Source organism: Hyalella azteca, unplaced genomic scaffold (assembly GCF_000764305.2).
Source record: "Hyalella azteca isolate HAZT.00-mixed unplaced genomic scaffold, Hazt_2.0.2 contig9858, whole genome shotgun sequence".
Classification (NCBI taxonomy): Eukaryota; Metazoa; Arthropoda; class Malacostraca; order Amphipoda; family Hyalellidae; genus Hyalella; species Hyalella azteca.
In genome coordinates this window covers 298,235-311,860 of record NW_025939917.1, presented here as the reverse complement: position 1 = coordinate 311,860, position 13,626 = coordinate 298,235, and the positions used below count along the sequence as shown (strand labels likewise).

The 13,626-nt window shown below is 37.8% G+C and overlaps 3 protein-coding genes across 3 annotated transcripts; all 3 read left to right on the top strand.

Moving 5' to 3' along the window:
- The first annotated feature begins 240 nt into the window (after positions 1-240).
- Positions 241-3,319, top strand: LOC108671719. The gene is made up of 3 exons (XM_018159292.1): positions 241-488; positions 1,627-1,750; positions 2,954-3,319. The coding sequence occupies exons 1-3, from the start codon at positions 358-360 to the stop codon at positions 3,317-3,319; spliced, it is 621 nt and encodes a 206-aa protein (XP_018014781.1). The 5' UTR covers positions 241-357.
- A 51-nt stretch (positions 3,320-3,370) lies between these two features.
- On the top strand, positions 3,371-7,189 carry LOC108671709. The gene is made up of 5 exons (XM_018159283.2): positions 3,371-4,170; positions 4,876-4,957; positions 5,332-5,437; positions 6,885-6,959; positions 7,169-7,189. The coding sequence occupies exons 1-5, from the start codon at positions 3,378-3,380 to the stop codon at positions 7,187-7,189; spliced, it is 1,077 nt and encodes a 358-aa protein (XP_018014772.1). The 5' UTR covers positions 3,371-3,377.
- Positions 7,190-7,292: 103 nt separating this feature from the next.
- LOC108671845 (protein starmaker-like) lies at positions 7,293-12,638 on the top strand. The gene is made up of 6 exons (XM_018159444.2): positions 7,293-8,759; positions 8,888-9,327; positions 9,620-9,761; positions 10,692-11,200; positions 11,766-11,927; positions 12,288-12,638. The coding sequence occupies exons 1-6, from the start codon at positions 7,313-7,315 to the stop codon at positions 12,519-12,521; spliced, it is 2,934 nt and encodes a 977-aa protein (XP_018014933.1). The 5' UTR covers positions 7,293-7,312; the 3' UTR covers positions 12,522-12,638.
- Positions 12,639-13,626: the final 988 nt, after the last annotated feature.

Here is a 13,626-nt window from a genome sequence, read left to right as displayed (position 1 = left end):
GGATAAAAATTTGGAGGACCAATTGGAAATAAAGGGATCACTGAAATGAATTTTGATAAGGAAAAAATTGGTTTGAGGCAGGATTAGATGTATTTTGCATGTTATTTCTTTAAATACAATATTATTTTATGTTCACAATTCTGAGATGGGTTTGTATTATCTTCACATTGAAGTAAATTTCTTTGTGCTAAATAATTTCCATTCAACATCTCATCTATTTGCTTTTTTCTTGCAGATATTTTAACTTGAAACCAACCTGTGGAAAATTACCTGCTACGTACCTGTCATTAATTTATTTCTTTCTTGTAATTTATGTAGGTTGAATTACATTATAATATTAATGATTCAATATTAGAAATGGCTGCTCCTGTAGTTATCACCTCTTGGAAGAGCCATCAGGCTCACTGCATACTATTTGCTTCAGTGCATGAAGATGTTGAACCATCAACCAGAGAAGTTGAACTCTACATATCAGAGTCTAGCTGCAAGTGAGTATATATGATCCTTGATTATCTTACTCTGGCTTTTATGACTTTGAACCATGAATTAGCCTTATTACTTAGTTTTTATTTCACATATTCTTCAAAAACATTAAAGTAAAATTGTGTTTACCCCATTAAGGCAAGAAATGGCTAGCTTACTCTTTTTTTTTTCCATACAGAAACTGATGTTTTCAAAAACATTGTTTTGCACTAAATGTATCAATGAAACATCCTATGTATTTAGTCATGCTTTCTGTATGCTGGTTCATTCCCCAGTAGACAATAGACTGTTAAAAATTTACAGTAGCCAGCACTTGTTGTGTAGGTATAATATGTTTCTCATTAAAACCATTGATAGATCCTCATTCCAAAATATGCTTGTTCCACCCAGCGGATATTTCCATAAAAGATGAGAGTAATTTTCATTGACAGCCAGTAATCTTAACATAGCATTTTTGATGTGAAAATGTTGCCTCAAACAGTGGATTTGAATTCTAATCAGTGCCATTCAATGTTTTGCTGAACAATTTCCCATTTTAATAATTGGTATTTGCTGTGCTACTTTTGTTTGCGATGGTCAGGTAATGAAGTTTTGTGTGCAGCTGATTAAAAAAATTTACTTGGTGGTACATCAAAAATACCTACCATATTATTAGTAACACAAAATTAGGGTCATCATGTTTGATGCAATTCATCCATATAATTTAGAGATATATTTTGTAGTTTGTTTTTCCTACATGTTGTGCCACTGCAAGATTCTATTTCTTTTCTTCCATATAGTATATAATCATGAAAGTAGCAACATCCAGTACACTTGACTTGCATTTGCGCAAAGAAATTGCAGATTCCAAAATTTTAATGGTTAGAAAATTTTAATCTTCATTATAAGAGTGAATCAAGTTTGTGATTTTTGAGATTCATTGTTCCATTCATGATATGAATGAACAATGAAAAACTCTTGATAAAAACATGTGTTTTTTAATGTGGAGGAATTATCTTTCCTGTTGGTATATAACTAGTTCTTTGTTGATGTGATCATTTGATTTGTTGATGCAATCACTAGTATAAAGTTTATATGTATATTTTCTACCAAGCTGTTTGAAATGTTTTTGGTTTGATAATTACTTCTATATGTGTTTTTCAGTGAATACAATGACCATGCAATTGTTGAAGAGAAGAAGGTACATGATGAATGTTTACTGCCTGGCCCATATTGCGAATCTCTTCCTCAAGACTACACCATCAGGAGCTTCAGTCTTGAAATAATTGTGAGTCAAAGTTGTTCTTATGAACTAATTTGTTCTATCATACTAAGTTATTTATTATTGAATTATCAGTTCATGGTCCCTGATTGGCTAGTTCAAGAAAGCTTGCTGCTGTGTGAGACTGTGATTGTCAAGCTTATTTTCAGAGTTCTTTAATGAATGATTGATACCTATAGTTTAAAACCTGTGTGGTGATTGACATACTTTTTTTGAGATCTGTGTGGTGAAAGGCAGTGTTTTCTTAATACTGGGTAATGATGAGCAACAATTGCTTGGGAACTGAGAAATAAGCTTAAGATATTTTGGCTTTGCTTAGAATTTTTTTTAAGAAAATGGGTAGGTGCTATGGGTCATAATGAAATGGGTCATGGTGAAATGGGTCATGGGTAGGTGCTATGCAAGTTTTGCATAGCACCTACCCATGGTGAGATAGGCAGGTATTGCTCAGACCTGTGGAGAGATAGGCAGGTATTGCTTAGACCTGTGGAGAGATAGGCAGGTATTGCTTAGACCTATGGAGAGATAGGCAGGTATTGCTTAGACCTATGGAGAGATAGGCAGGTATTGCTTAGACCTGTGGAGAGATAGGCAGGTATTGCTTAGACCTGCGGAGAGATAGGCAGGTATTGCTCAGACCGGTGGAGAAATAGGCAGGTATTGCTTAGTTAAACCTGTCAAGAGATAGGCAGGTATTGCTTAGACCTGTGGAGAAATTGGCAGGTATTGCTTAGTTAAACCTGTGGAGAGATAGGCTGGTAGGTAGGTATTTCTTAGTTAGACTAGGTAATGATTATCTTTTGGCTAAAATGATTTGTATATATATGAGGATAGTAATCCTGCCATAAGCCAGAAAATGGTTTACTGTGCATTTTTAATCATAAAAGTTAGATGTTTTGGAAACTTGATGAATTGAGAGTAAAGGTGGTAATGCATCTAGATTATTCCTGGAACAATTTTTTATACATACCAAGTAGGTTTATAATAATTTCCAAGTCAAGTATGGTACTTTATTTAATGCAAGTCATTTTAAAAGGAATAAAGTTTAAATTTAATTGACTAACATTAATATTAAAATTAAATATTACATCTACCGTCAACTTAATTATAATGTGTTATGATTATTGTTAGTATTATTTTTTGTATATTGGTAGGTAGTTTATTGTTGTGATGTGGAAATATTCCTGTCTCATGTTAAACTAATTTCAGAAGGATTACCATCTCCCTGGCATGCCTTTGGATACGTTCCAAAGCTTCAGTTCCTATTGGGCTACAAACGGCGCCGTCTTATGCTGCACGTCCTGGGTAACGCTCTACCCCTTCTTGTGTCAGCGCTCTGTTGTCGACTGGAGTGCCAAAGCATTGAGAGAAACATATGAACTTATGCCGTGTCTGCAATGGCTGTCATGCTATCACGATGTTGATGCTTCAACTGCATCCTTGAACCTTGTTGACGAGGGGGCCTGTGGAAGAGAAGTTTACAGTGAATGTGGTGTTGAATTGATCAAAGTTGATGATCGAAGCCAGCTGCTTAGAAGTGCTTATCAAAAATTTGTGATATTTCGATACGTTTGATTTGGACTTGAATTCGTTTTTTTACTTCATTCAACTTTTGTGCAGAGTTGCCAATTCAATGGGATCCATCTTGAGCCGCCTTCGTGACCAAGGTGAAGCCTCAAAGCCTATTCATGATGCAGAAGACTACATCCCTTTAAACCTGCAACAATATTCACTGAATGATTTAGTTGTGCGTTGTGACACAAACAAGGTTGTGCGATATGACTCAGCCAAATTTTCCAGTAAGGCTTACCGTATCACAGAGAGCGTTCGCCGTGCAGGATTTGACTGTGCAAAATCTTTCTTCACATCAAGCAACAACCTAACTTGTGATGATGTCGGTTGCATGGAACCTCTGCCTCGAAGTCTGGTTGAGGATCTGAAGCCAAAGTACACATGTTGTCTGTCTCGTGAAGATGACTGCTTATTGCAAGAGTACGATAGAATCTTTAGACGTTTCGTGGGTCTTGGTGAAAATTTCAGGAATGAAATATTGATGTCCAGTGAAACTGAACATTATGAAACCGAGAGCAGCGAGACAGCACAAACTGTATCTCATGAAAGAAACAAGGCCCTGATTATGCCATATTCTGACTTTGAAAACTGCCGCAATGTAACATGGCTACAGCAGGAAGAACTCGACAAAATCACATACATGAATCAGCCTTTTTTGGATGGAGATCTGTCGGTAATTCCACTTATATCGCAGCTTGGCATTAGGTTAGGATATCACAAGATTGCGCTGGATGATAAGAGCTTTCCGCATCAGTTTCTTCATCCCAAAATGATGCATTTCTTCCTCAAGCTTCAGGAGGCATTTTACACTCTTCGTTGTATGGACTTTGACTTTGTTGCAGCATTGCAGGACGGTAAGTATCCTCTATAGTTTTCTTTCAAAAGTTTGATTTTTCTTTTGTTGTTTTTCTCTTTTTAGCGCATTTTCTCATTTATGGAAAAAATGCACTATTGTGCTCGCCATGTCCGTCTGTCTGCCTGTCCGTCCGTCCGTGACCTCAAGTTTTCGTCGACGAGAAAATGCGCTCTCTGTCACTCACTGCAGTGAGTACTGAGTTATATTTTTTTTAGTTCATGTTGATTTTGTATACATTTGAAGAAATGTAGTACTATAGGTACTCGTAGTAGAAAATGAGTAGGTACCTAGTTTCAATGTTTAAGTTTGTTCACTTAGCCATTGGATTGAAAAGCTCATTATTACATTCTCATTGATCTTTCAAACCACCAAATGCATCACTTGTGGTAGTATGTTTATCTGTACTCTCCTACCAGTGATGGCTCCATAAAAAACCCACTTGAGTACATCAACCTAACGTACCTTAAGTTTTGTAATGTAGGTAGCAAAAATAACACCACATTTAGGGTTTATTTCAGTGAATCATAAAATCACCCGTTCTGTGCCTTTCAATTTACATGATGCAGTTATGCATACTCAGACGTGGGCAAGAGCTTGTCCAGAACAAGATTTACCTAACAGTTTTTAACCACTCGTTATCTTTTAATTAATTAAAGTGAATATTAGGTTGAAAATCATTAACTGATTGTTGTTAATTGAACAGCACGTGCTAAGGACTTTGTCAACGGTGTCTGGACACGTGTAGATTCAGCAACAAAGGCGCTTGATGAGCTGCTGTATTACAGGTAAGCGGCTTGATACGTGAATATTTTATTTGTAATATTCTTTGTTATTGAATATACCTTTATGATTATTGAATATACCTTTATGATTATTGAATATACCTTTTTGATTATTAAATAAAGCTGGGAGCTTTTCAGATAAAGATTATATACTTTGTATGTACTTTGTATGTATTCATCCGTTCATGGAATATAGGTACCGTATTTCATTGTGATTAGCAAAGATCTATAATAATTTTAGCCTAAATATATTTTTATGTGTTGCAAAAAAGCACAAAGTTTATGAATAAAGGTTAACAATCGCGTTTTCTGCCTCACAAATGGTTTAAAAGAGTGATCATTCAAGGCTTGTTTTGACTTATGTTTCTCCTTCACAGGCTGGCTAAGAGCAGCGTGGACATAACAGAAATTCTGCATAAGCGTCTTGGTTATGAAGGATATGCTGAGGACCTGTACTTGGGTGATAACCATGCCATTGCTCAGGTACCAAAATTTTGCCTAGTGTAATTCTCTTAATTATGCTCTTAATTGTTATTTGATATGCGTATTTAAAACTGCAATTTTATGTAATGTAAGGACCATTATACCTGCATTGTATAATGGAAGCATCTGTATACTTTTAAGGTCGCATGCACATGGATCAATATCTAAATACGAATTAATATTGTATTTTAATTTTCTGGGCTTTCTCTGGAATGTCTTATGAAGGAATTAAAATGATGAAGTCAATCAATTATATGCTTTCATTAATCTCACTGGTGATATTCATTAGTTTATATAGTGCTTTATGGTCAGAGTGAATGTAAGTTTCTATTGATCTTTGCATGGTAGCTAATTTATACCTATCCATTTTAACTAGTTGGCAGGTTACTATCAATCGCGGTCTTCAAATTGGAAGGTATATTTTAATCAGGTTTACTGTTGGGTGTAATTCTGATAATTCCGAGGATATTGAGGGTTTACTTTGATAATCTTCTAATTTTTGATAAAGTTTTTACTCGCATACCTATTCGTAATTACATATTTTGCATTCTCCAAATATGTGAACTACAAATAACTTCAACACTTATTGTTGCATAAGTGTGCCAAATGCAGTATTTCTCTCTCTTGCCAATAAAACCTGACATTTAATCGGTCAACTTTCTCTGTTGAAAAGATTTCTTTGCGCTAAGAAAGTTGATTCATGTTTGTGAAAACAAGATAAGCAATATCAAAGAAGTGGTTCCTGAAATTCAACATCTACCTGCCCTATAATGACTAGCAAGAATATCAATAATATATAATTAACATGCCTTGAATATGTATTCTAGCATTGAATTGTCTAGGCATTTTACAACACTTTAGATGTTTAATTTTTCGTTGATTTGGCAGTTTCTAGTTCAATTTAGCCCACTTTCGGAACCAGTGCATTTAAAAGATGGATTTTGAACAAACCTCACTCATTGATATATATATATTGGTACCTATCAATTATGGTCATTAAAACCTCTTTTTAGCGCATTTTCTTATTTATGAAAAAATGCCTTATTGTGCTCGTCATGTCCGTCTGTCCGTCCGTGCGTCCGTGACTTCACCTTTTCGTCGACGAGAAAATGCGGTCTCTGTCACTCACTGCAGTGAGTACTGAGTTATATTTTTCTTTCTGCCCAAATCAAGTGTGTATCATTTGTCATTTATGAAACATTTGAGGATCACATTTATTCCACGCGTGTGCGTTGTTAAATTACATTTTATTGTGATAAGCCTAAAGTTGGAATAGTTTTAGGCTACTTTTTTATCCTGAAGCTTACATCCCTATAACCCTTCATGTACTGACGGCACTTTCTGTCCCAAGCCTTTGTACACGTATAGCATTGACTTCATTAATGTATTTGCCGGCAAACAATTAAGCCTGCAACTCCATGCAATTAACACATAAATTCTGACCCAGGCGCGTCGTCTCGTGCTGAGCTACCGGTCGCCGCTGGTTGAACTACATCCCTATNGGTCTGTTGCTGTGGTGCTGGTCTGTTGCTGTGGTGTGGGTCTGTTGCGGTGGTGTGGGTCTGTTGCTGTGCTAATTTGTGATCGTTCTAACTGAAATTCATGTACACTCGGCGCTCGCTTCTACCGACAAGAACGCAACATCGAGAAACAAAAACTACCGCAAAATATCCTCATTGCCAATATTACAGTAATACTTCATTACAATTATGCTGTTGCCTTCCATGACAGGTTCTGGCCGTTGTAGAGTAATTCTCAGTGATGTTTCCATGCGTCTCCTAATTAATCTAATTATGTATTAATACTATCTTACTCTTTTTCTCTCATACTCTATAATACTCTCTTTTTCAGCCCGGAAAATTGCCCCAAGATTACATGGCTAGCATCCACGCAAACTTCGAGGCGTGCGACGAGTTTGATCAGGAGAAAGAAATTGCCACCGAATTGGCAATTCTTCGACGATTGCATCTTCCTGTTGGCAAGGTTGCATTTATGTACCATTTTGGAGAAACCAATATCGATGAGCAGTCGTGTCTGAAACGTGACTCAAGCCAGAGCAATGGGATTCTGAACGATGAAAGTAGCGTTAAAGATTCCACTCGAAACGATGAATACGGAGAGAGCAACTCTCCTCGTGATGATGAAAGCAAGGAGTGTAACTCATCTCAGGATATAAATGAAGAACACGCCCCATCACAGTATGGTGATCACACGCCATCAGCCACTGAGTACAGTTCTTCATCTTCTCATCACTTCCAATCATCTTCTACTGATGTCTCTGTTGTGAAAGACGTGAGAAGTGAAAGTGAGTTAGGTGCAAAACATGGTCAGGATGTTGATACTTCTTGTGAACAATCCGAAGAAAAAACGGAATCTTCGCATGAATCGTTTGAGGAGTACTCAGATGCTGTGGAAATTTCAGCTTCGACACTCCTCCCTCGTGATGTGACCAGAAAGCTTTTCTCTAGCACCAGTAGCTGTGAGAGCGTCACTGTACATGGTTTGCCGTCTCACGTTCACTGCAAGACATCACAACAGGGCATCTCTTCTGACAATAGTAGTGCCCATAGTAACTGCTTTAAATGTAGTATTGAAGGAGATTATTGTATATATTCACATAATACCTGCGATGAAAAGCATGTTGTAGATGGAAATCGCCACAACATTGATTCTGCCGAAATGACATCTTCGACTGAAGTTTTGAAGGAAGCGAAAGAATTTAGTTATGATAGCAATGTTTTCGAGACGGTTTCAGAAGAAAAAATGTCATCCCAGAATATACCTTCTGTGGAAGATGGTGAATCTGTGGAAGATTCTGAAGAATATTTTGATGAAGCCGTAGAATCTATTCAAGAAAATGAGGAATCTGCCCAAGAAGATAAAGAACATCTCCAAAGACATGAGAACCGTGTCCAAGAGGCCAGAAAAGTTGTTGAACAAGCTGGAGAATCGTTGAAAAGAGCTGGGGAATCTTTCAATCATGCTGGAAAATCTTTCAAGCAGGCCGCTGAAGCATTGAAGCGGGCTACCGAATCTTTCAAGCAATTTCAAAAATCTTTCGAAAAAGCTGGTGAATTTTCCCTTGAAGGTATGAAGCCTGTCGAAGAAGCCGGAGAATTTTTCCATGGAGAAAAAGGATTTTGCCAAAATGAAAGGGATACGGCGCCGAAAGCCAAAAATGATCGTCTAGTTCATTCTGTGGATGCAGCACAAGAACTTTCAAAGGAAAGTGTGCGAGACTTCAATTTTTCTATCAAAGACACGGAAGCTCCTTACCAAGGATCGGAAATTTTTCACAAATCATCGGGAACTTCTCATCAAGATTCAGAAATTTCTCAAGCTTTAGAAACTTCTCATCAAGATTCAGAAACTTCTCATCTAGATTCAGATACTTCCCACCGAGATTCAGAAACTTCTCATCAAGATTCAGAAACTTCCCNTCTCATCAAGATTCAGAAATTTCTCAAGCTTTAGAAACTTCTCATCAAGATTCAGAAACTTCTCATCTAGATTCAGATACTTCCCACCGAGATTCAGAAACTTCTCATCAAGATTCAGAAACTTCCCATCAAGATTCAGAAACTTTTCAAGATTCAGAAACTTCTCATCAAGATTCAGAAACTTCTCATCAAGATTTAGTAACTTCTCATCAATATTCAGAAACTTCTCACCAAGATTCAGAAACTTCTCGAGATTCAGAAACTTCTCAAGATTCAGAAACCTTTCACCAAGATTTAGAAACTTCTCAAGATTCAGAAACTTCTCAAGATTCAGAAACTTCTCATCAAGATTCTGAAACTTCCCATCAAGATTCAGAAACTTCTCACCAAGATTTAGAAACTCTTCACCAAGATCCTCAAGCTGCAGATGAAAAAAATTGTATTGATACGGTAAGTTTGAGTTTAAATAGTTTACTTTATCATGCTCTTTAGCGAACATCTATACGACTAACCCAAAGCATATAGGCTTCCATTTTGACGGTAATTAGGTTGTGTTGTTTCATTTTAGCGTACTATTATTATTATTCCAGTGACTTGAATATTGACTATATTCACGGAAATATTTTCATGTGTTGCAAATAACCTTGCCAATATCACTTTCATGAATGATTGATAATTCATTTTATTGTAGGCTGGTAAGATTAACATTATGTATGGTCACCAATGCTATTTGTGTTCGCAGGTCGATAGGTTTTCCCGCCGCAAGCAGAGACGGAGTGCATCGAGTAACATTCCGGCCCACATACCTCCTGAAGTTGCCCGCTTCTACTCCAAGAGGTACAGGCTCTTCGGCCTCTACGACAGAGGCGTGCGACTTGATACCGGTGAGGCATGGGTCTTAATTACGGACCAGGCAATAAGTCCAGCAGCTATCTCAATCAATCGTCAGTTATGGAAAGATCGGGTTCCAAAGGCCGGATCCCTTGTGAATCAAGTCACGAAAAGTTCAAGTAGGAATGTTGAACTCGTTGTATTAATTAGTTTTTTTTTTTTTGTGATAGATGTTGAGATTAGTTAGTCTACATATGCTCGTCATATGCTTGTCATATGCTTGTTTGTTGATAATGCTGCCTGTCGATAATGATGTGCACATTTATTTACATTCATCTCAGCAGCATAATCATAATCAGCGATCTTATAATTGTGTGCTTGCGTTTATTTTTCTGAATTTGGTTCTGATGAAGCTCTGTGATATTGGTTGGTAATGAATCTTCTTTTTTTTTGACAAATGTATAATTTGAAAGGTGCAGCCTGTGCTAGAGATTCGCCAAGCCGGTAGAAGATGAGAAAGAGTTTGGTGAAGTTTTTGCCTTCAAAAGAATCAATATTATTACTCACTAAATTAGACCATACCATTCAACTAGTAGGTATTGAAAATAGCTCTAAAGTTGAATATAATTCATTCATATAAACGTCAATCGTGTTGTATTCGTTTAGTTGGCAAACATGCGCGTGTGCGCGAGCTGGTAAAGGACAAAAAATTAAACAATTGTTTGGAGTATGAACATTTAATTAGAAAGTTGTCACTTTGAAAAGGTCCTGCCTTGCAGACGTGAGTTCCTATAGACTTAACTTTTAACACACGGCTTTCCTTATCCGTTCTAGAATTGCCACAAACTTTTTAACTGCTAATAAGCAAGTCTCATCTCGTGTTTATGTGCAACCGTAAAGAACTCCTCTTTGATATTGTACGCGCATTATGACAAGTTTTCTTGCTGCACTTCATCTCACGTAACGCTTTCCGTGCCCCACAGAGAGCTGGTACAGCGTCACCGTTGAACACCTCGCCCGTCACCACGCTCAGCGTTGTCACTGGGCTGCCGTACAGAGTCACCGGCGTCACGCATTGCCTGCGACCAAAAAGACTTGTGGTGAAGCTGGGTCTGTCCCAAAATCTTGTGCCAGCTTTGAGACCCTCGATGAATCCATGAAGGAAGCTCCTGCATCACCTAACACCCAAGATTTCTCGTCGTCTGACGTGAACAGTTTAGTTACTTCTCCGCTCGGCGAGGCTAGCCGTTCGTATTCCTTGCTGACATCGCCAAAAACGCTGCCCACGCGAAAAACAACTCGGGTAGTGGACGGTTTTTGCGGTGCTGGAGGAAACGCAATACAGCTCGCCAAAATATTCGACGAGGTTATTGCCATTGACATCGATGAAAATAAAATCGACATGGCTCGTCACAACGCCGAGGTTTATGGCGTTCAATCAAAGATTGAGTTTCGTCGTGATGATTTCTACTCGGCCATCGAGCAGTGCGAGGTGAGGCTTTCTTGTACATTCGTGCGAATTGTATGGGATTTATTTGTACGAGAGTACCTTGCAACGTTTGTACAATTGGCTTAACTTAACATTTATTTAGCCGTATCAGCTTAGAATAAAGAGTTATATTGCAGAATATGCAATAAATGTTGCATTGATATGTATTCAATGGTACTGCAAATGACGGATAAATTTAGATATTTTCATCAGGCTCAAAATTTGTCTCGTGTCTTGTCGAATTTGACGTGCCATACTAACGTGTTGTTCATTAGTCGCGTCTTGGGACTAAGTGAATTTAACGTGCTAGGCTGACGTGTTTTTCATTAGTAATGTTTTGGGACTAAGTGAATTGACTGAATTCGACGTGTTTTTCATTAGTCACGTCTTGAGACTAAGTGAATTTAACGTGCCAGGCTGACATGTTGTTCATTAGTCATGTCTTGGGACTAAATGAATTTAACGTGTCAGGCTGACATGTTTTTCATTAGTCACGTCGTGGGACTAAGTGAATATGTCGTGTTGTTCATTATTCATGTCTTGGGACTAAGTAAATTTAACGTGGCAGGCTGACGTGGTGTTCTTGAGTCCCCCGTGGGGCGGTCTGGACTACAGCAGCGAGGAGGAGTTCGACGTCTGGCAGCTCGGCGTGCAGCAGATGCTGGATGCCGCCAGACGTGCTGCTCCCAACGCTGTCGTATTCCTGCCCAAGTCCAGCAGCGTCGATGCTGTGAGTATCATATGTCACCATTATTTTGATTATTTTTAAAGAATTCTTACCAGAAACTGAAATTAAATCCTTACCAGCAGTTGGATTAATAGATAATAATCTGTAACTAATGATCTTTCATCTCGCGAGCAACCTTTTTCATCTAGTCTTCTAGAGACATCTCTTTGTGTCTGACATAGTTTTTCCAGTTCTTTCTAGTATTTCATACGAATGCATGCAAATTCCTTTGATCCATTTGACTGGTAAATAGTGGTAATTTACTTTTCAGGAACAAATTCGTTCATTTTGATCATATCTAAAGGTTCATGAAGTTGCACAAGAAGAACTTCATGTAGTTAGTCACTTCTGTACGTATTCCAGATAATTTCACTGGCCGGGGAGTTCGGCAGCGTAGACATTGAAGTGAACTACATCAACTCGGTTGCTCACTCGATCACCGCTTACTACGGTCCCGACATCGTCTCCTACAGACGGACTAACAAGTTCGTTAACTCGGCCTGCGGTCTGATGGACAAGGCGGACGCAGAGGCTGCCAGGGTGCATGAGAACGTCCTCAGGAAAGGCCGGTCGCCGTTTGACGTTCAAGATCATTAGGAATTGTCACGGGATCCTAATTTTCTGGAACCAGAACTTACTGAGGAACGTGATCTATATATTAATTGATCTCAATTCATCCATGTATGAAGATTTGAGGAAACGTGATCTCTAATATTCTTTTGTATTTATTTACATTCAACCATTATGGAAGGTTCAAAATTTCGTTTGTAAGAGGTAACGCATTCAATATTCCATCAGAACTTTAGCACTTGCTCAGTTTCCGATGATGTGCGTATATATAATTACCGAGATGACTATTTCACTTGCAATAAACAATTTGTTGACAGATAATTTGGTATAGATAATCCAGTGAAGTTTTACTATGACCGGATTTCTATATTACTAAGTAGTGTTACAGTGAAATGACATTATTTTACGGTTCTGAACCTTCGACAAGAGGTCGATAACTCAACTCCTGCGTTTTTGAACCTTGAATAAGTCACGTATGGGTTTGACATCGCCTTGCTTGTGCGCTGTGCTTGAAAGTTTCGAGAGTTGAACATTTTATTATAATGACGAAACTAAAATCTCGCTTATTCCTAAAACTTATTGTGGGATTCTTTGAAAATTTATGAATTTAAATAAATTCCAAATTAATTTTCATTCAAACTTACGTGGCGGAAACTAGTATTATAGTCTGCACACGATTTTGTTTGATTTGGGATCCCAGATTCGTTAACCGGAATTTTTGAGTGATAGATCTACTTGGGCATAAATTTGGTGCAAAAATCGTGTCAATTGATTTTCATGAGACGATCTTTTATTCGGCATTCTTGATTTGCAATAAGTTATACGGCTGTTTTTACAGCTTTCGCCCCATAAGTGGTTTTGCATCGACTGAAAAATTACAGATGTTAGTTCTTTGCAAGTTTGATTTTGCCACGACTTATTTCTTTTTGAATATTTTCACTCTGAGTGACCTCTGCATACCAGTGAAAATAAGCTGGTTCATATTTTTTTTTCATTTTGATTGCTATTTCCTCAAGATGCCGTCAGAGGAACATGTATACGCCGCCATGATGTTTCTAGTGTTCTCAGCCTACAGATCACTTAGCAGCACATTTACTTATTTTCTTCAGTGTTTTGGTTCACAAGGCGATTT

What these genes read in the sequence shown, in the direction of transcription:
- LOC108671719 (XM_018159292.1), top strand. Translation starts at nt 358, where the DNA reads ATGGCTGCTCCTGTAGTTATCACCTCTTGGAAGAGCCATCAGGCTCAC. An exon ending in ATATCAGAGTCTAGCTGCAA is followed by an intron (nt 489 to 1,626) that starts GTGAGTATATAT and finishes TGTGTTTTTCAG; the next exon opens with TGAATACAATGACCATGCAA. An exon ending in GCTTCAGTCTTGAAATAATT is followed by an intron (nt 1,751 to 2,953) that starts GTGAGTCAAAGT and finishes AACTAATTTCAG; the next exon opens with AAGGATTACCATCTCCCTGG.
- LOC108671845 (XM_018159444.2), top strand. Translation starts at nt 7,313, where the DNA reads ATGGCTAGCATCCACGCAAACTTCGAGGCGTGCGACGAGTTTGATCAG. An exon ending in AGGCGTGCGACTTGATACCG is followed by an intron (nt 9,762 to 10,691) that starts GTGAGGCATGGG and finishes CGTGCCCCACAG; the next exon opens with AGAGCTGGTACAGCGTCACC. An exon ending in AGTCCAGCAGCGTCGATGCT is followed by an intron (nt 11,928 to 12,287) that starts GTGAGTATCATA and finishes TACGTATTCCAG; the next exon opens with ATAATTTCACTGGCCGGGGA.